General features: G+C 44.2%; 1 protein-coding gene across 17 annotated transcripts in view; it reads left to right on the top strand.

The window, feature by feature from the left end:
- Positions 1–21,838, top strand: part of Rap1gap2 (RAP1 GTPase activating protein 2) — a 226,847-nt gene that overhangs the window by 150,057 nt on the left and 54,952 nt on the right. For 12 of the 17 annotated variants that reach the window (XR_012438714.1, XR_012438715.1, XM_074046620.1 and 9 more), the window contains 5 exons: positions 12,308–12,343; positions 16,253–16,297; positions 17,035–17,067; positions 17,466–17,678; positions 18,745–18,848. Coding sequence is in view for 15 of the 17 variants with exons in the window: in XM_074046620.1 (XP_073902721.1) it covers positions 12,308–12,343; positions 16,253–16,297; positions 17,035–17,067; positions 17,466–17,678; positions 18,745–18,848 (431 nt within the window). In the remaining 2 variants the exon portion in view is untranslated. The remainder of the gene's footprint in view (positions 1–12,307; positions 12,344–16,252; positions 16,298–17,034; positions 17,068–17,465; positions 17,679–18,744; positions 18,849–21,838) is intronic. The other 5 variants (XM_074046621.1, XM_074046629.1, XM_074046630.1 and 2 more) reach the window with 1 other exon arrangement.

The raw sequence follows: 21,838 nt of genomic DNA on the forward strand, positions 1-21,838 counted from the left end.
GGGGAGGGATGGGATACCTATTTTGGGGATTGGGCCAAGGAGCTCCCTGTTCTTAGGCTGTGCCACCACTGGCTTCAGGATAAGTATTGTAGGGACAAACAACTGTTATCAAACAGAAATGGCCTGATCTCTGTGGACCACAGCAGGGGTGGGTAATGGTAAGTGAAAGTGTTTGAGCTGGGGACTTATGTCATCAGATTTACCTTCCCAGAAGACCGTGGGAGTGCTGTCTGGGGATCTGATTAGAGAGGGGTAGTAGGGAGGCAGGGGTTCTGGTGAGGAGGCTGCTGAGTGGTCCAGTGGGGATGATGAAGTGATGAGGGCAGGAAAGTGGCGTGGGGTGCACTCTGACTGTAGACTTGCAGGAGGATCAGATGTAGTGGGTGAGGGATAGGGAAATCCAGGATGACTCTGAGGGTTTTGTCCTGCACTTTGGATGGATGGAGGGACTACTCACTGAGCTGCAGAGACTGACTGGAGCAGAGAAAGGCTGTCGAGGGAAATTTAAAGAGAGTTTCGTTTTGACCTTGTTAAATTTTGAGATGCTAATTGGACATGCATGAGATTTTGACTTGGCAAACCCAGGTGGATCTGGTCTTGATTCTGGTTCTGCCTTTCTAAGTATGTTCAATTTGGGCAAGTTGCTTAATCACTCTGAGCCTCCTACCTGCCCTGGGTGCTTGTGAGGCTTATGGATGGCATTTGTAGAGTGTCTGATACAATGCCCAGTGCTGGCATATCACAGGGTCCCCAACAGAGGATACCTTGGAACTTTGTAAAATTTTGCTTATATCGTCTCATTTTCAAATGCAGGAATGATCAGTGGCTTCCTACTGTCCAGAGCAGAGCTTGACACTTGTGTTTTGTGGGGTAACTTGGTTCGCAGGTTAATTGTGTTTGGTCTACCTGGAGATTTTTAACAATGAGTTGATTAACAATGAGTTGATTAGCAATGTATAAAAATTGAGAAAGCTCACATAAATATTTGGATTTCTGGCTTATCTGGAAAACTAGCTACATTGAGCTTGTATTTCTTCTTGGTAGCTTGTTTAGAGATAAGCTGTGGCTGTTCTTTTTAGGCATCTAGCATTGTTTTATTCCCCCACTCTTTTTTTAATTGAGGTGAAATTTATATAACATAACATTAATCATTTAAAGTAAGCAATTCATGGCATTTCATATATTATTCCACAATGTTGTATAACCACCACCTCTATATAGTTCCAAAATATTGGATTTTCATCATCTCCAAATAAAACCCCATTTACAGTTACTCCTCCCTCCACCCCCAGCACTTGGCAACCACTAGTCTGTTTTCTGTTTTTCTAGATATTTAATAGAAATGGAATTATTATGCTCTTGTACAGCGAAAGAAATAATCGACATTGTGAAAAAGTGTCCTACAGAATGAGAGAAAATATTTGCAAAATATATATCAGTTAGGAAGTTATTTTCCAAAATATATAAGTAACTCCTATATCTCAATAGCCAAAAGAAACTAATAACCTGCTTAAAAAATAGGCTAAAGCTTGAATAGACATTTCTTCAGGGAAGAGATACAAATGGCCAACAGGTATATGAAAAGATGCTCAATACCATTAATCATAAGGGGAAATACAAATCAAAAAATGAGATAGCACCTCATGCTTGATAGGATGGCTTGCATATTAAAAAAAAAAACCCCACAATATAAACAAGTGTTGGTAAGGATGTGGAGAGACTGCAATGCTTGTAACCTTGTTAGTGGGAATGCAAAATGGGAAGCAATATGGAGGTTACTTTAAAATCTTGAAAATGGAACTGCCAGCTTCATTCTTTTGCATATGGATATTCAGTTTCTTTTGAGTACTACTTGTTGAAAAGGCTTTTCTTTCCCTATGGACTGGCCTTGGTACCCTTGTCAAAAATCAGTTAGCCATTAAGTATATGGATTTATCTCTGAACTCTCAATTCTATTCCATTGGTGTGTCCCTTATGCTGCCACCAACACTGTAGCTTTGTAGTAAGCTTCAAAGTTGGGAAGTGTGAGTCAACCAACTTGGTTCTTCCTTTTCCAGAATGTTTTGGCTCCTCTGGATTCCTTGAATTTCCATGTCAAGTTTAGGGTCAGGTTTTCAGTTTCTACAAAAAAATCCCTGTTGACCAGAATTGTGATCGGGATTGTATGAAGTAGGTGGATCACTTTGGTATTGACAAAACAGCAAGTCTTTCAATCCATGAACATAGGCTATCATTCCATTTACTTAGGTTACCTTTAATTTCTTTCACCAGTGTTTTATAGTTTTCAGAGTATAAATCTTGTGGTTAAATTTGTTCCTAGGTATTTGATTCCTTTTTATGCTATTGTAAATGAAGCTGTTTTCTTGCATTCCCTTTCAGAACGTTCATTGCTGTTGAATGGAAGCATAACTGATTTTTGTACTCTGCAGGTTTGCTGACTTTCTTTATTAGCTCTGGTAGCTTTTTTGGGTGAGTTTTTAAGGTTGTCTATATAGGATCATGTCATCTGAAAACAGTTTTTCTTCTTTATGTGGTGGATGCTTTTTATATCTTTGCTCTTGCCATTACTTTCAGCATTCTGAACAGCAGTGGTGAGAGCAGGCATCCTTATCTTGTTCCTAATAATAGAGAGAAGGCCTTCAGACTTTCACTAGTAAGCTGTTTGCTGTGGACTTTTATGTTTTTTCTTTTTTTTTTTGTTGGTACTAGAGTTCGAACTCAGGGTTTCACACTTGGTAGGCAAGCACTCTACCACTTGAGCCACTCCACCAGCCCTGCTGGGGATTTTTAAAATAATGCCCATCATGTTGAAGAAGTCCTATTTTATTCTTAGATTTCTGAGTGTTTGTTTGTTGAGGGGATTGAGTTTGAACTCAGGGCTTTGTGCTTGCTAGGAGGTGCTATGGTTATTTTGGAGGTAAGGTCTCACTTTTTGCTCAGGCTGGCCAGGACTGCAATCCTTCTTTTTACACTTATTGCAGTTGCTGGAATGACAAGTGCATACCACCCTGCCTAAATGTTTTTGCCAGGGGTTGGCCTGGAACTACCATCTAGCCTCCTATCCCATCTACCTGGGATAACAGGTGCATGCCACCATATCTAGCTATTGATTGAGGTGGGGGTCTTGTGAACTTTTTGCCTGGGCTGGTCTTGAACCAAAATCTTCCAATCTCAGCTTCCCAAATAGCTAGAATTAGAGGCATGAACCACCAGCACCTGGCTTTCTCAGTGGTTTTTATCATGAAAGGGTATTAGATTTTGTCAAGTGCTTCTGCATCGGTTGAGATGATCATGTGTTTTCCCCCCTTTGTTCTGTTATATGAGATAGTATATCAATTTTCTTATGTTAAACCATGCTTGTATTACTGGACTAAATCCTACATGGTCATGGTGTATAATAAGATGCTGTTGGGTTTGGTTTGCTGATATTTTGTTGACAATTTTGGCCTCTATGTTCAATAATGATGTTGGTCTATGGTTTTCTTGTGGCTCGTTTGTGTGGTTTTGGTAATGCTGCCCCATAGAGTGGGTTAGGAAGTGTTCCCTCCTCTTCTCTTTTATGGAAGAGTTTCAGAGGGTTGGTGTTAATTCTCCTTTAAATGTTTCGTAGAATTCACTATGGAGCCATATAGTCATGGACTTTTCTGGTTGGAAGGTTTTTAATCACTGATTCAACCTGTTTACTTCTTATCCCTTTTCTCTATTGCATTACCACTGTGATGATTAGTAGAGAGCAAGTGTAGGCATCGGGCTCAGTGACATAGTAAAAGAGTCCCTCTGAAGTTCTCTAGAAGCAAAGGAGCTGTGTGAAGTAGGAGTTGGTGAGGGGGGAGACCAAAGTAAGGAAAGAGAATCATGCAGGTAGTTTAGTGGTGGTCATGGAGTGAGACATGGCTGGAGCAGCATTTGATTTTGGAAGGAAGCTTATCATTGAGGGCACCCATTGGAGGTAGGGTCAACTGTCTCAGACCTGATGTGATCAGGGCTGGCTCCTAGGGCTGGCTAGATCTGGGGCTGGATGGGCCAGTGTTTCTGCTGGTAAGAACTGTCTGCTCTCTGGCCATAGCCTGCCCCTCTCAACCTGGACAGTTTCCATGGTCCTCTTCATTCTCATCTTTCTCAGCACAGTATTCAGTCACTCATTCAGCAAATGTTTCTTGAGTACCTGCTGTGTACCAGGCACCTCTAGGCCTAGGGAGACAGCAGTGAATACCTTGAACCAAGAGCCCTGCCCCAAGGACCTTCTGTCCTGGTGAACTACACTTTGTGGTGGAAAATACCTTCTCCTTTGTCCTGGGCTTGTTGTGATTTTTTTTTTTTTTTTTTGCCATTGATATGTGGGTCTTTGATTGAAAGGGACAGGGGAAAGAAGGTGATTGCTGCTGGGCATCAAGCACAGTGTATGGTGTGTTGGGTGCTGTGCCAGACTATGCACACTGGCTCAAGGGGTCCTGCACAGCATCTAACTGTGTTGTGAACTTCAGGCATGGTTTCCCTGTTGTGAACTGGGTGGAGAAAGGCATTTCACACATAAACACATCCCTCCAGGAGTAGAGGAGTGGGGCAGTGCCTAGAACTAGGACAAGTTGCCCAGATGAGACATGGTAAGCTGCAGGTGAGCTGGCATTGTGAGCTGGCAGTGGGTGTTGCTTCTCCAAGTAAGGTCAGAGAGAAGGAGGAATGAAAGGGGAGTGTGTTGATTGGGGTCCGACTTTGGTGCAGTAAGGGGGAAAGAACAGGTGGCTACAGGGAAAAGTCATATCCATGTGCAAAGCTGCTGTGGAGCAGAGGGAGGCAGGCAGGCTGCTCCTGCTGGTAGGAAGGGAGCAGGGGGTGAGATGGGCTGCTGTTGACCCTCTTACACAGTCAGCTCTATATGTCTGCTGGTTCTGCCTCCACAGATTCAACCAACCTCTGACTGAAACTGTTTAAACAAAAAGTTGTGTCTGTATTGAACATGTGTGGACTTTTTTCTTTTCACTGGTCCCTAAACAACATAGTATGACAATATATAGCATTTACGTTGCATTGGGTATTCTAAGTAATCTAGAGATGATTTAAGCACACAGATGTGTGTAAATTTCATGACATGCTGTGGCATTTCATGGAAGGGTCTTGAGTGTCTGTGGATTTCATGTCTACAGAGGGTTCTGGAACCAATCCCCATAGATACCATATTCCTTTCATTACTTGTACTTCTTCACTGCCTAGGCAGTGGACTAGCACCAGACCTGACAAGCAGAGCACCAGGAAAGATTTCTTGAGCTTTCCCAAGCCTAAGTTATTCCCAGCAGTTCCCATTCACGTCCGCTCCTACCTCCCCAAGGACTTGCTTTGTCCTTGGCGGGGAAGACCAGGCGGTTTCTATATTGGGAGATGAGGAGGACAGGGATTGAATTGGACTGAACCCTGGGGCCCAGCCTGTGACTTCCTTGGCTGAGTTGGCTCTGTGATTATTTCATGGCCTACTTGACTGGCTGTTAAAGCAGAGCCCCTGGGGGAGTGCTGGCCACAGCTCTGATTTGGGTGGCAACGGCTGTTACTAATAATAAGTTGGACAGCTGAGATGACACTGTTATTGATGGAGAGGCCAAATTACATTCCTCTGAAAATCCAGTGGCTGGCTTCCTGGTGGAGGGAGATCCCCTTCCTAAGGATGCCCTGGGCAGGGCTTCAGTCTGTCCCACAGAGCCTGGTTGGAGAATGCCAGTGAGTCAGTGAGCATTTATTGAGTGCTGGCTGTGTGCCCTTGGCTGTCTGAAGTATTCTCAAGGTGTGTGGATGAGGGTATCTGAATGGTTGCAGCTGCTGTTCCAGGCTGGCCTGAGTCACCCTGCTTCTGGGTGGAAAAAGAGACCTGCTCTTTGCCAAGGCTGAAACTTTCCCATTGGAAAGTTCAACAAGTCCCTAAGAAGTGAGACCAGCCTAGCGGGCGCCAGTTTGCCACTGGCTGATTTCTGTTCCTGGGCACTGTCCATGCAGGAATCGCCCATCCAGTGTGTTACTCACAGCTGAGGATGAATCATAGCCCTTTTCCTTACCTTCCGTGTCAGCCCTGAGGCCATGAAGCATCTTCATTCAGGAAACACACACTCATTTTCAACAGTCATGCAAAAACACCATCTCTGGGAGGACAACTGAAGTCAAGAAAAGTGAGGGAGGACATCCTAAAGCTGCTAGACCATATCCTAAGAGAACAAAGTGTACTCCCCAAGCAAGGTTTCTAACACTTCCTTCTAAGCTGCTGTTTACTGAGCATTCACTTTGAATGAGGCCCTGGCTGGGCTCTTGTATAGTTTTCCCCTTCATCCACATAAGATCTCTGGAAGTCAGGCATCATTGTTACTATTTTTTTTGGCAGTACTGAGGCTTGAACTTAGGGTTTTCTGCTTGCTAAGCAGGTACTCTGCTGCTTGAGCTATGCCTCTAGCCCTTTTTGTTCTGGTTATTTTTGACATTTGGTCCCACTTTTTGCCCAGGCCCACCTGAATCTTGATCCTCCTATTTTTACACTTCCAGGGTGCCACCATACCCAGATTTTTCTGTCGAGATGGGATCTTGTGAACTTTTTTCCAAGCTGGCCTTAAACCTCCATCCTCCAGACCTCAGCCTCCCAGGTAGCTAGGATTACAGACTTGAGCCACTGCACCCAGAAAAGTCAGGGATTATCTGATTCAGGTTTTCGGGGGAGGAAATTAAGAGAAGCATCAAGAGAGATTAACACGCATCATTCCACATAGCTGGGCAGTAGTAGGTCGGATACTCTCAAGACCTGGGCTCTGACCACTGGGCTTTTCTGTCTCCTGTCCTTCTGTTGTACCCAAATATAAGTCGTTCTAGTCCGCTTTGCAGATGAAGCCTGAGTTTGGGAGTTCAGAATCCCTCAGACCTAGACTCCAGCTCTCCTTTCTGTTCTGATCTTCAGAAACCTCAGTCCAACTGGGCTGATCACTCACTATTACCAAATGCCTGCACTTCCCTTTTCTATTTTTGCCCACACAGTTCCCACTGGCTGGGAATGATGCCCTCTTTATCCCTGTCTATCATGTGATTTCTCTTTATCCTGTAAGGTCTACCCAGGTTTCTATGTCTTGCAAGAAGCCTTCAAGAAACATTGATGTGTTTGTTTTTAACATAAGTACATATACTCTTTAGTAGTTCTGTATTCACGAGGTGCAGTCTAAATCTCCTCTCCTTGAGTCTGGGCTGGATTTGGACACTTGCTTCTAATGAGTAGAATAAAGTGGAGATGATGGTGTGTGATTTCAGATGAGGTCATACAAAATGCTACTGCTTCCTCCATGTTCTTTCTGTCTTGGACTGGTCATTCTGGGGAAAGTTAGCTGCTGGGTTTTGAGGACACACAGACAGTCAATGGAGAGGCCCATGTGATGAAGAACTTAGGCCTCCTGCTAATGTCAACATGCACATGCCATCTTGGAAGTGGAACCTCCAACCCCATTCAGGCCTTTAGGCGACCACAGCCTCTGTTGACATTTTGACTGCAACTCCATAGAAATCCTGAGCCAGACCTGTACAGTTGAGCTGCTCCTGAATTCCTGCCACAGAAATTATTTCCACTCATTAAGTATTGGAGTCATTTGTTACACAACAAATGAATGCTTGATGTCCCAGTAAGAAGTGCTTCATGCGTCCTCTGAACCATAGTGACACCAGTCATCTGTAACATAACCCCAGTACTTCCAGCATCCTATCCATGTCTTGAAGATGCTTAATCAGCTGTGGTTAACTGATTGGGTAATAGAAGGGAATTGCTGAAAAATACAATTAAGACTTTTGATTGCCTGCTTATATAAATAACAGAGAGTGAGTTGGATTATGGGGGTGATTCAAAGGAGCATCTTAGTCTTTGAAACAACGAAAGGCAAGGATTCACTCAAGAATGAATTAGACTGAATCCAGGGGGTTTCCTTAGCATCAAAGGCTGTGTCCTGTGTCCCTGGACACTTCCTGTTGAGGCTATGGAAAGGGTCTGGAGCCAGGGTCCAGGAGAAACAAAAGAAAGGGTTGCCAGACCCTCCACTTATGGGTCAGAGTCTTCAAAACATGGATTGCATGCAAAAAAAAAAAGTTATGAAAATGGTGAAAAGTGAAAGAAACATGCTTAACCAATATGTCATTTGGGCATACACTCTTCAAGCTACTTTTATTTGGAGGGGTAATATGGGTATTTATACTCGACCTGTGCATGTATACACAAGCACTTTTTATGTTTAATTGGAAAAATAGGATCATCTTATTCATAGTCCAGTTTTTCTTACTTAGCAATGCATTGTAAATCTTTGTGCTAGCCTAATCCACACAGATCTCCTTTGGTGGGATTTCATTATACAGCTAGACTCTTGCATTATTTTTTCCTCCCCTCGTTGGTGGATACTTTGACTATTTCTACTTTTTTGCCTATGAACAATGATGCTGTGACAGATATCCTTGTATGTGTGTCCTTGTGCAGTTACTCAGATAATGCTTTAGGGTAAATTCCCTAGAGTGAGTTTATTAGACAAAAAGATGAGAACATTTTTAAGACTTTGGAATCATAATGCCAAATTGCTGTTCAGAAAGATCGTACTAGACCCGCGCGTAACTGCAGTTCCTGTGTCCTTGCCGACATTGGTCAATCCAATAAATGAAAGATGTTATCTTAGTCATCATCTCAATTCCTTAATAACTAGGGAGGCTGGGCACATTTCCATGGGCTGATTGGTCATTTTATATTTCTGCTTTAGGAGCTGGTTCATGTCCTTTGCTCATTTTTCTGTTTCTAATACAAAACCTATTTATGTATTGAAAATTTAATTATACAAGTCACGTGGATCTGCATATTCATGAAGTAGGCCAAATATAAAGCTTAACTTTCCCTCACTACTCTCATCCTCATTTCTTTTTTTTTTTTTTAGGATGAAAAATACATATAAGTAAATCTATTTATTTAATATGGGTATACATACACATTTATTTTGCTGAACAATTCTTTTCTTTTTCTTCAACAGAGCAGTTTTTCCTCCCCTCCCCGATATTGCCGGGCACATATATTTTGCTGAACAATTCTTTTTTTTTTCTTCAACAGAACAGTTTTTCCTCCCCTCCCCGATATTGCCGGGCACATACAATATGCACAATTTCCTTTCTTAGTAATGCTGACACCATCTCTGATATTAAACCATTTCAGCCTCACATCCTCCATAATATCTTAATGTAATGTAAAACAAACCGATTAGGTTGGTAATTGTTCAGTCTTCAAGTATAAAATGTCTACTGTGATACACAGGGCCTTTCGTTCTCCTTTCTTGATGTAAAACTTTTTGACAGCGTTGAGGTGTATTCTTCCAGATAATTTTTATGTATTTATATACGTACATGTAGGTTGCTGTAGATTTTGTTTTTAAGGTTTTCATAAAAGTAGGGACATATTCCATGTGGTATCCTCTGACTTCCTCTTCCTCCCAACTTACTGTACTTTGGAGAGAGTCTTACCTAAGCAAAATAAATCAATTGTATTTGTTTTCAATGGCTACATAGTTTGTTTTTGAATAGTTCAATTGAGATAATTCACATACATGAAGTCACCCATTTAAACTGTACTATTTAGTGGGTTTTGGTGTGTCTTCAAAGTTGTGCCACCATCATCACAATCAATTTTTGAACATTTTCATTACTTCAAAAAGAAACCTTTTACCTGTCATCCTTTAAGCCCCCTTAGCCCTAAGTAACCATGAATCTACTTCCTGTCTCTATGGATTTACCTATTCTGGACATTTTGTATAAATGGAATCATGTAATATATAGTCTTTTATGTTTGTCTTCTTTCATTTACTGTAATGTTTTCAAAGTACAACTATATCGTAGCATGTATCAGTACTTCATTCCTTTTTATAATGGAATACTCTTCCATTGCATGGATGTGCCATATTTTGTTTATCTTTCTCCAGTGGATGGACATTTAGAGTGTTTCCACCTTTCTGCAAATATGAATAATGCTGCTGTGAGCATTGGTTTATTGGTATTTATTGGGTACCCATTTTTAGTTCTTTTGGGAATATATATAGGAGTGGAATATCTGGGTCATGTGGCAACTCTGTTTAATTTTTTGAGGAACCATAAAGTTATTTTCCACAGTGGCTGTTCCATTTTACCTTTCTATTAGCAATAGATGAGGGTTCCAGTTTCTCTACATTCTTGTTCATACTTTGTTTCTATGTTTTGCCTATAGCCATCTTAGTGATATGAGTGGAATCTCATTTGGTTTTGCTTTGTTTCCTGATGGTTAATGATGTGCCTTTTCATAACACTTATTGTCCATTTGTGTGGCTTGTTTGAGGGGAAATGTCTAGTCAGATAATTTCCCCAGTTTTAAAAGTAGTTGTTTGTCTTTTTTTTTTGTTACTGAGTTGTTAGAATTCTTTATGTAGTCTAGATACAGTCTCTATCAGAGATATGGTTTACAAACATTTTCTCTTATTCTCTGGATTGTCTTTTCACCTTTATTATAGTGAGCATGGGGAATTAGTATGAATTCTCCTTTAAATATTTGGTAGAATTTATGAATGAAGCCATCTGTTTTTTCTTGATGGGTAGTTTTTTAATTACTAATTCAATCTCTTTGTTATATGTCTTTTCCGATTTTCTATTTTTCTGAGTTGGTTCAATAGTTAGGCGCTGTACTGCTGAAGCCACATCTCCTAGCAGAGATCATACTAAGAGTATCTTTACTTTATATATATATATATATATATATATATTTTTTTTTGGCAGCGCTGGGATTTGAACTCAGGGCCTCACACTTGCTAGGCAGGTGCTCTACCACTGGAGCCACTCCTCCAGCCTAAGAGTGTCTTTATGTGCATGTGCAAATGTGTAGAATATAGATTGCTAGCAGTGTAGTTGCTGGGTCAGAGGTCTGTGTATTTAAAATGCTGCTTGTTTCTGTCCTGTTGTTCTCTCTCTGCTCACCTTTCTATCTTTATTGATTTGTGTAAACTTTTTGTGTCTGGCAATCCTGGTCTTTTGGAAGCTGGAGTTGGTAAGGCCAAGTGGCTGGTGCATTTGTACCTAGAGCAAGTAGGAAGGGTGTACTTGTGATCTGGGTGTTAGGTGGCTTCTCTGGTCAAGGGTGTTGGATGTAGTGCTCCAAGCCTATTTCTGTATGTTCACATGTGGGGTTTCAGACTCTAGCTCCTGATTTGCTGGTAAGACACTTTCTGTGTCTAATAGACCTGTTTTGGCCTGACGGGTTTGGGTTTGCAGCAGGAATGGGTCTCTCCCCACCCCCCACAGTGGTTCCCTTCTGAAGAATTGTGAAGGTAGTGGGGTCCCAGACACTTCTAGCTCATTGGTGCCTGCAGAAAGGGTGTTGGGAGACTCTGCATAAAGAAGTGACAAGGTTGGGTGCCTTCATCATTGCTTCTGTCTCTCTTTCATCTGGGCACTATCTGTTCTGGGCAGTCACTGACTTCCAGGTACCACTGCCCAGATATGGTCAGTGACGTAAGCATAAAAAAGGAGCTATTTTTGTGGGAGCCTCCTGAGGGATCCCTGTGTGTTCTTTGTTAGGGTAGAGCTGCCAGCACCTCGGTTGTCCCTCCCTTTTCCTTGTTCTCCTTTCTGCCCTTACTCTGGAGTTTACAAAGGTAGCTGGACAGATGCTGTTTGGGAGTTTAAAATAGTCCATCCAGGAGCCTGGAGGCTCCATTGAACAGGTTTCAAGCTTCATTTCACTATCTCTAGGGTCCCAAAGTGATGCCTAGGCAGCCAGGGCCAAGGTGGCCCAGAGGCACACCAAGGACCCAAGTTCCTTTGGCTGCCCTGGCTGTACTTATTGGCTTTCTCTCTCCTGTCCTGGGTGAGATTTGATAGGAGGAGACAGAAAATGCCTGTATTGTTACAGATGTTGGAAAACTATGTGTTTTGGGCATTTTGGTTCCACTGTTGGGTTGAAAATATCCCAAATAAATATCTTTTTGGTGGCTGAGTCTTCTTGGTCAGTTGAAGGAGCTTGGCTTTTCCCAGGGGCACCACTGCCCCTTTCTGAGACAGAGATGGAGTGGTTGCTCTCCCCAGGGCTAGTTGCCAGCCTAGGCCTGTTTTATTTCCTCTTTTGTTGTATGAGGTGGTCTGGCCCTCTAGCACTGCAAAGGCAAAATCAAATTATCTTCTCTCTTGACCCAAATGAATCTCCTCCCTGAGGAAGGCCAGGGCTTGGCTTTCAGGCAGTTGTGAGCAGGAGACTTTCTCAGCTGATCTCTTGGCTGACACCATCTTTCTTTCCCATCCTCTTTGTGTCTTTCAGTCAGCGGAGTTCTTCGAGATGCTGGAGAAAATGCAGGTGAGTACCTCCAAAGTGGGAAGCAGCCCAGCCCTGGATGTGGGTGCTGTGGGGACCTCGAGGGGCTCCATACTAGGAGGAGTCTTGGAGGGAGGAGCCCCTCAGCCTAGACAACAGGCCATTTCACTGTTGAGCAGCACAGAACACTTGGGGAGGAAGACTCCAGCCTGTGGACAGGAGGGGCCCCCCAGGGACGCCATAAACTCCATCTATGAGGAGAGGGCTTGAAGGGGGCCTTGTTCCTAGAATGGGTTGGAAAGAAAGCCTGAAAAAACAGGCCCCTCTGAGGGGAGTCCTGTCGGGGTGGGAGAGCCATTGCATCCAACACTCATTACCATTTCCAGTTAAGAATAAAAATACCCACAGCCATGGTGGTTGGGATGAAATAGTGTATGGAAATACCTGGTAGGCACCACATGAAAGTCAGGGTTCAAAGTGGATCTGAGTGCCTGTTGTAATCACAATCCCTATCTGCAGTTCCAAGCCTGCGGGTTAAACCAACCCAGAACGGAAAACACTGGGAGTGGGGAGAGGAATTGTGGCTGTACTACACATGTATAGGACCTTTTCCTGTCCTTCTTTCCTAACAATACAGTGTAATAACCATTTACATAGTGTTTACATTGTATTATGTAGTGTAAGTAATCTAGAGGTGATTTAAAGTAATGGCACACAATAGGAAAAGGGGACCAGGAACTAGAGAAAAGGTGAGATCAAAAAGAATTAACCTAGAAGGTAACACACATGCACAGGAAATTAATGTGTGTCAACTCCCTGTATAGCTATCCTTATCTCAACCAGCAAAAACCCTTGTTCCTTCCTATTATTGCTTATACTCTCTTACAACAAAATTAGAAATAAGGGCAAAATAGTTTCTGCTGGGTATTGAGGGGGTGGAGGGGAGAGGGAGGGGGCGGAGAGGGTGGTAAGGGAGGGGGTGGGGGCAGGGGGGAGAAATGACCAAGCCTTGTATGCACATATGAATAATAAAATTAAAAAAAAAACAACCAAAAAAAATATGTATAGGTTCTTATGCAAACATTATGCCATTTTATATAAGGGAACTGACTATCTGAAGATTTTTGTATCCTGGGGGTTCTGGAACCAGTTCTTCCTCCCCCCCCCACGCCAGGGCTCACAAATAGAGCTATTACTCTAGGGAATGTGAGCAGATGTCCAGATTTTAATTGATAGCAGTGGGAAGAGTGGGAAAAAGCAGTTGATAATGGTACACATGGGCTCAGAGGTTGACAGGCATTATTTCATCCTGACAAGGCCCTCAAAAGTAGGTATATTAAGTAGCATCATCTCCGTATCACAGGTGAGAAAACCTGAGGCCTTAAGCACTGCAGGATGAATGGCTAGTAAGTACTTCAGAGCCAGAGGGCCAAGCCGGTGTCTGATGATACTTTTCACCCTGAGTAAAGGAGGAAGATCCTATAATAATGGTCTAGAAGCTCCAGGAGGAGGAGCAAATGTGGAGCAGGACAGTCCTGAGATGCCAGGTGTTCCTGAGGGAAGTTGTTCTATTACCACAAGTAAATTATTAAAATTCCCCTTTTTGCCCAGCCCATGTGTGAACTACAAACTCATTTATATGCATTTAGGGAATTTATAATCCACTTGCAGAAACAGGGCTAGCATGTGCGCTGCAGAGTGGTGGGAGACAGGGCATAGTTAATTGCTCAATTGCTTGGAGCAAAGCTGGGGTTTTCCCTTCAAGCCAACAAGACCCTGGCACTCTGGCAAGCTTGGAGGGGTGGAGGTGGATTGGCAGCTCACCTGCCTTCTCCCTGGTTCCTCCTACAACTCATCTATCCTCACCCCCACCTGGAGTTCCCTTCCTCCCCCACAAAGGGCTTCTCTGTGTGAGTGCAGAATTCAGCCCCACTTAACTGGCCTCAAACCACCCTGTTTTGAGAGGCGGCTGGGCCTGTCTTCTCAGCTAGATTGGGAGCCTCTTCAGGACAAGGAACTTGTTTTTAGTCTCCCTTCTTTATCTCCATGATGCTGACATCCGTGGTGCTTTGCTGCTTTCATCTCAGTGGGGACAATGGGAGCCAAAGTTCCTAATTTAAGATTCTCCCATGTGTCTACTGGATGCCGACCCCAGGGGGCTTACACTTTTCACAACTCTGTTGGTATGAAACTTGTATATGGGGAACTGACGGTGATGAAGCACTGCATGGTGTGGCCGGATTCTGTCCTCGGGCTTGGGCTTTATCTTTCTTCATCTTGGAGTTGTGGAAAAATGAACCTCAGAGCAATTAAGTGTCTGGGTCATTCTGCTAGTGGTGAAGGGCTGAAGCTAAGATCCATTACCTCTGATCCCACCCCAAGAGTCTAGGAATTTGATGAAGGGCCCAACCCCAGTTAAGTGGGGCTTCGGCCCCATGAAGCCAAGAGAGGCTAAGTGTGCATACTTTGGATCCTCTGGTCTTGGGTTTGGGTCTCAGCTTGATGTCTTCTAGCTGAGTGTCCTTGGTCAAGTCACTTTCCCTCTCTTCTTCATGGTAGGGGGAGGAGATAAAGGGAAATAATAAGAGTAATAAGGATAATGCTTGGAGCAGGGGCTCTGTGGTAGGTGAGATAATGGAGTGGCTAAGGGGCTGGGGAAGGTTTGCTCTCCTGCCATAGGGACTGTTCCAGACAGTGATGACTAATGCAGGACAAGCAAAACAAACTCCTGACATCACTCCCCCACCCCCACATGTCCAGGTTGCGAACCTGGACAAGGTCTACAAGGCCACCCAGGTGGTTTTCTGCCTGTGTGTGAGAGAAGCACCTGTCTGGTGGAGGGAGCCCTCCCACACCCTCCTGAACAATGTGTCTCTGGGGTGACTCAGCCCTGAGAAGTCCAGAGAAGAATCTAAATCCATCCAGATAGCAGGAGCCATAGTGCCCAGGGAGTATGGGGTGTGGTCATGCACCTGGTGGGCAGGTAACCAGACTTAGCCTCTTCTAAGGCCTCAGTTTCCTTGCTGGTGAAAAGGTTCTGTGAGCTTCAAAGGTTACTGTAACAGTGCTGTGACCAGGCAGGTGCTGCTTCTGTTTCTCCTCCCTATAGAGGAAATTATCTCTCCTAGGTTGTTCCACTAGCTTATATTCTTCCCTGATTTAGTCAAACTGTCTTGGGTACACCATGTGTTCCTCTCTTGCACAACTCAGTTAAGTAAGACCTGAGGGTAGGACTGCTAGACAAGAAGCTGCTCCCGGAAGTGCATTTCCTAGACACTTGCAGGTGAACCCCTTTAATCTGTTCCCAGTCCTTGCAGTCAGATTCAAGAGGAAGTGCTATAGGTTACTAATAGGAAGCTCACAGCAGAATGAAGACCAGGCACAGGACTTCTGCCTGTCACTTGCAGGCATGAGGTCCAGAGTGCTGGCTCTTGCATTAGCAGACATGAGTTCCCATCTTTCCTGCTCACCTGCTGTCTCAATGGCTCTAGGGAAGATATTTAAATTCTAGGATGAAGATTCTGCCGAGCTATATGATAACCCATAGTGTTTACTGTATACCAGTCAGTGTCCCAAGGGCCTAACCCATTACAACCTTAAACTTTCACTGCAATGGGGGGTGCTGCCATCATTCTCATTTTCCAGATGAGAACATGAGTCATTGAGAGGTTTCTGTGACTTGTCTATCAGGCTAGTAAATAGCAATGTTGGCATTTGAACATCCTTGGTGATCTGGCTGAAGTCCATGTTCTTAACTGGCTATGCTGCTGCCTTGTCTAAGGCTGCTGTGAGAACTGACAGCAAACAGGTGTGGGAGGTGCAAGGGCCCAGCATCTGCCAGCTGTTGTGCTATGGTACCATTAACCCCAGCAAGGCGCCTAGAAATTCCTCCGGTGGGCCCCTCTTTTGTAACTTTTGCTTCCATGGATCTTCTCTTTCTTGTTTTCACAGGGGATCAAGCTTGAAGAGCAAAGGCCAGGACCCCAGAAGAATAAGGTGGGCTGAGGGCTGAGGTGGTGACCAAGTGGGCTGGGCAAGAGGAGAATTGAATATTCTGGGCTCTTCTCCTGTCTAACTCTGGTTTTCACCAGGAGCCACTACACGACTGCCCTTGTTAGACTCCTGCCTAGTGGGCAGCAAAGGCTCTGGCTCAGTGCCTTGAAGGTAGCTTCTGAGCAGGCCGTGGGTGGAGGCCTCAAGTGTGACCTAAGGATGGAGCCTTGGCCTGGCTTCTCCCCACTCATGCTGTGCATGCACCTGCAGTGTTTAGGGTTGTCAGACTCTGGGTGCCAGTGAGCCATCAGCTCTCAGCTTCAGGTTCTGTTTCGAAGGCCTACCCAAGGGTGAAGCTTATCACTTGAAGATGAGCCCGGTACCTGTAGAGGTCTTCTGGGGGATATTAGGGGTCCTCTCCCATTTCAGGATCCTAGGGAGAGAAGCTGCTGTCACTCTGGGTGACAAGAGCAACCCCTTTGTATGCTGTGTCTTCTGCCCATTGCCTTTGCATTCAAATTCTGTCAATTTGGAAATGAGCTCAGTGGATGTACAAATAAGATCCTGGAGCTGCCTCTAGGCTGCTCTTCCATCTAATGTGCTTTCCCCACAATCTTGGTGCAACCTGCTAGATCCTGCAATGCACCCTCCCCAGACCCGGGAGAGGGACACAGAAACAGTGATTTGACTATACAGGTATTGCTGTGGCTAGTGGTGATGTTGTCCTGTTTGTCTTGCAGGATGACTATATCCCGTACCCCAGCATTGATGAGGTAGGAGCTTCCCAGCTGCATTGCAGCGCAATCTGGGTCCCACCCCTCGGGAGGTGATGGCCCTTCCTAGCCCTTCTTGGGAGAGAACCTTGGGCCTGGGACTTGAAGGTCTGAGATCTTTTTCTGTCTTTGTCTGTGACCTTAGCTTTTTTATGTTTAAAATGGGGGCTCCCATCCAGGCCTTGCAACCCTGGGGCAACAGGGTCAGCAAGTGAAGCTGGAGGTTCTTATGGGGCTCAGAGGGGAGATTCATGTTATTGCCCTTGGGCTCATATGCCAGGCTTCCCTCCTTGGAGCAGTTCAGAGGTGGGTGGGGATACCAGTGGACCCCCTCCTTCCCCTGCACTCCCTGCAGCTCTAAAACAGGCTGCAGGGTCAAGACCGTCCTCTGCCTCTAGGTTGTGGAGAAGGGAGGCCCATACCCTCTGGTCATCCTTCCCCAGTTTGGGGGCTATTGGATCGAGGACCCAGAGAACGTGGGCACCCCGACATCACTGGGCAGCAGTATCTGTGAGGAGGAGGAAGAGGACAGCCTCAGCCCCAACACATTTGGCTACAAGCTCGAGTGCAAGGCCGAAGCAAGGGCCTACCGCAGGCACTTCTTAGGGAAGGTGAGGCCCAGAGGTCTGCTGGAAGGGATACACCCAGGGTGGTTGGCTTGGGGTCCTCTCTTCAGGCCTCCTCTGTTGTCTCCTTCCTTGCTGCTTGCCTCTGTCTTAGTTGAAAGGGCTGACTGGAAGTGTCTTGGGAGTGGTGCAGAGTCCCTGTTTGGGGTCTACCCCCAACAAGCATTGTAGGAGGCAATGGAATAGGTAGTGTTTGGGGGTGAAGGAGGGTGGGGTGGAGTTTAACTGCTCAAGGAAAAAGATGGCCTCACACTTTAGACATCTCCATTTACAGCTATACAGTACACATCTCTCATGTCCTCATTCAGGCTTGTCCCCTGATGGGGTGCTGTGAACGTCTGATTGCTTACCAGTGATAAAGTTATATTTCTTTAAATATATTCTGTCCTTTTAGACTTGCTAGATTCCCCAAGTCCGGAAATCTCCAGCCTAAGGCAGCTTTGCAGTTTCACCTGGAGGAGGCTGCATCCAAATCCCCCACTCTAGGGATCTTGTTAAAATGCAGATTCCACTGGCTCCCTTTGGTGGAGATGCTGGGATCCTCCTGGCTTTCTCCCACAAGCAGCCTGGATTGGTGAGGGCTGCCACTACCACCTGGGAGTGAGAAAATGAACTCAGTAGCCAGTGGTGAAGAACTTGAGCTTCAGAGTCCAAATAGATGTGAGGTTGAACCCTTGATCTGTCAGTCACTGGTTGTGTGACCTTTGACAGTTACTTAGCATCTCTGAAGATTGACTACCCCATCTGTGCAATGGTGACAATGGCCTCACTTTTTTCAGAAAGTTGTGGTTAGGGTTAAAGAAGATAATGGGTATTGAGCCCATACTAAGGTACCGGGCACATCTGAAGTACTCAGTGTTTGGTGCTCGTTAATGTTATCACCATAATTAACAACATTATCACCACCACCACTTATGGCAGTGACAACAGTAGCGTTCTCTTCCTTGTTTCTGTAGGCTTCTCCCTCCTGGTGAAGTAGGTGATTGGGTTGGGGAGGGGATGGGTCTGGAGGCTTGCCTCCTCTCCACTCACACCTGGTTTCCATTTCTAGGATCATCTAAACTTTTACTGTACTGGCAGCAGCCTGGGGAACTTGATCCTGTCCATCAAGTGTGAGGAAGCAGAGGGGATTGAGTACCTTCGGATCATTCTCAGGTGGGGCTGTGGCACTGGTGGAGGTCACGCCTCCTCCAGGTGGGGGCTGCCTTCAGTGAGGAGGAAGAGAGGAAATACTAGTCTGACCAGTCTGGTCTGGGTGTGCTGGAGGGACAGACATGCTGGAATCTTGGGGCTGTGTATGAAGTTGCCAGGCACTGTGACTCAGGTGTTTCTGCCAGTTGTCTGATTCTCAAGGTCACCTAGAGCCCATGCCTTGCCTCTCTTTCTTGTGAGGGACCTGAGGAAGCCAGGAAGACAGTGTGGTTCATCAAACGGAGATGCACCTTGGGAGAGGGTTGTCTCTGGTGGTCACTTAGTCAGGAAGGTGAACCCAAAGTGTCTGTTGAGTGTGCTGGGTTCCCAGAGCTAGAGAGTCATTCACAACAGGAGCACCGATTTATAGTAGAAGTGGATTATGACCTACTCAAGGGCAGTAACTGGAACTAGTTTCTATTTGGTTCAGCTAACATGCTTTGTAAAACCTCCCTTGAACCACTAGCTGGGATAGGTGCTGGGAACAATTGTGACTGAGACTTGGTCCTGTTTCCTAAAAGCTTATCTTCTAGCAAGTGAGAAAACCAGAGAATTTTATTTGTCACAAGTATTATCTCAGTCATTTGCACAGGATGCTGTGGCAGCCCAAGGGAGTTGTCTTGTTTACCTTTATTACTAGTAGAGAGGCCAGGAAGAGCATGGTTTGGTGCTTAACAGACTTCAGTGAGTCTACTAAGCTCTCAATTCATATTCTTTAATCTAGTTGGAAGTTCTTGCCCCAAATTTTGAGATAAATATGGGAAGGAATAAGGACCTCTAACCCTGCTTTGGGAGAGGTACAAGGGGTGTGGTTTGGGAAAGTCCTTAGCATCCATCCAATCTTGTCATCTTTTTTTTTTTTTTTTTTGATCTGATTATTTTGGAGTTAGGGTCTTGATTTTTGCCCAGGCCAGCCATGACCATGATCCAACTATTTCACTTCTCATATCACTGGGATGACAGGCGTGTATGACCATACCCAGCATTTTCCATGAAGATGGGGTCTTGCTAAATTTTTGCCTGAGCTGATCTTGAACCACAGTCTTCCAGATCTCAGCCTTCCAGGTAGCTAGAATTACAAGGGTGTGCTAGTGGTGCCCAGTTTGCTCTTATTTATGAAGGAAATAAATGTCTTTATGAAGGTTCACCTGGGTATACATAGAATTTTCAAGGAATGCAAGAGTCAATGAAATAGCTAAAGATAATCTTCTGAGGCAGTAATACCTGGACTCCAAATAGGATTTGTACCCAAATGAGCCTCTATAAAGAAAATTGGTAGTGCATGATGGTACACACCTGTTATCTCTGCTGAGGCAGGAGGATCATGAATTCTAGGCCAGCCTAGGCTACAGGAAGTAAGGAAGTAAGCAAGGGAGAGAGGAAAGAAGGAAGGTGCTTTTTTTTTTTAACACAAGGACCAAAGCCCTTTTCTGTAGTGCTAATTCTATCTTATCAGGGCCTAAAGCTAGAGAAAGTTGCCAGGCACAACAAACACTTCTATTTTGTTTTTCTTTTTGTAATTTATGGGACAGTTAGGACCAAAATGTAGGTGATTTGAGTTGAACCCCAGTTTCCCTTCCTTAGGAAGCAATGTAGTATGGGAAATTATGGAATTGGAGATTCTGGAAGAACCCTGTATCCTTCAGGAGTGAGAGAGAGCCCTGAATAGTCAGGGGTCTTTGCACATAGAACCCATTTTGTTGTTTTGGGTTAGCAACATTTGAAATGAATGCCTAGGGAGTCCCAAGGCAAGCTGGAATGTGGCTCTCCTCAGTTGAAAGTCAGTGAGTAGGAGGGCAGAGAGAAGCCATGTACAGCTAGGAAGTTGGACAATCACATCATGTACTTGGAGTGATTGCCTGGCCAAACTGGAATCCAGGCATGAAAAATTGGCTGCATGGATTAGCAGCTTTATTTATCCAGACGTGAAATTCCCTTGCTGGCAGTGACAGCTCTCCCAGCTTTTCCCTCGTTCTCCAGAGACTTCTGAATTATTTAATTGATGTCTCCAATTTATAGCAACCAGCTCTCCAACCTAAAATCTGAGCAGAGCATTCTAATAACCTCTGTGTGTGCCATAAGGTCAGCCTGGGAGACTCTGCCCAGCATTTGGAGTCATCTCTTCATATATACACTTATATTTATTTGCTGTGAATTCGGTTCATAAGCTTTGTTTTTTTTTAAATTGGATTGTTATTTGAAATTTCTATTTTTAAAAATCTTGTAGGTAGTTCTCTTTTTTTCCAGTGCTGGAGATTGAACTTACAGATAGTTCTTGTTCGCAGCTAGATTTAGGAACTTTTGAGCCAAGAGGCAAATCTAAATTAATTTTAAAAAGCAAATACTGCTGGATATAGTCACTTACATTTTGACAATAAAACTAGAAGTTAATAACAAAAGAATGTTTTTGAAAACCCACTTAACCACTTAGAAATAAATATCTCAATTGTTTCCTAAGTAACTTTTAGGACAGAGAAGAAATCAAAGCCACAGTTACAGAACATTTATAAAGTACTGACATTTATACTATCACATAAAAACTAATGGGTTTTATTCAAAGCTGTACTTAGAAGAAAATTTACCACCTTAAACAGTTTATTATTAAATAAGAAAGAATGATATTTGAAAGTTATCATTGTGAGTAACCTCTCAGTGCCTCAGTTTCCTCATTCGTGAAATGGCAATGATGGTATATACCTTAAAAATATTGAGTACTTAGTGTCTTGGTGACTCAGGGCCTTGTATTTTGTAGCTACTTAGAAAATGGTAGCTGCTATTGTTATGATCAACATTATTACCTAAAGAAACTAAGAGGAAGTAATGGGCAAAGATTAATGGAGAAATGAATAAATTAGAAATAAAAAACCACAAAACTTGATAAATAAATCTAGGCATCTGTTTGGGGGAACAAAACAATATAGATAACTGGTAATCAAACATAGATAAAAAGAGAA

This window comes from Castor canadensis, chromosome 11 (assembly GCF_047511655.1).
Source record: "Castor canadensis chromosome 11, mCasCan1.hap1v2, whole genome shotgun sequence".
Taxonomy (NCBI): Eukaryota; Metazoa; Chordata; class Mammalia; order Rodentia; family Castoridae; genus Castor; species Castor canadensis.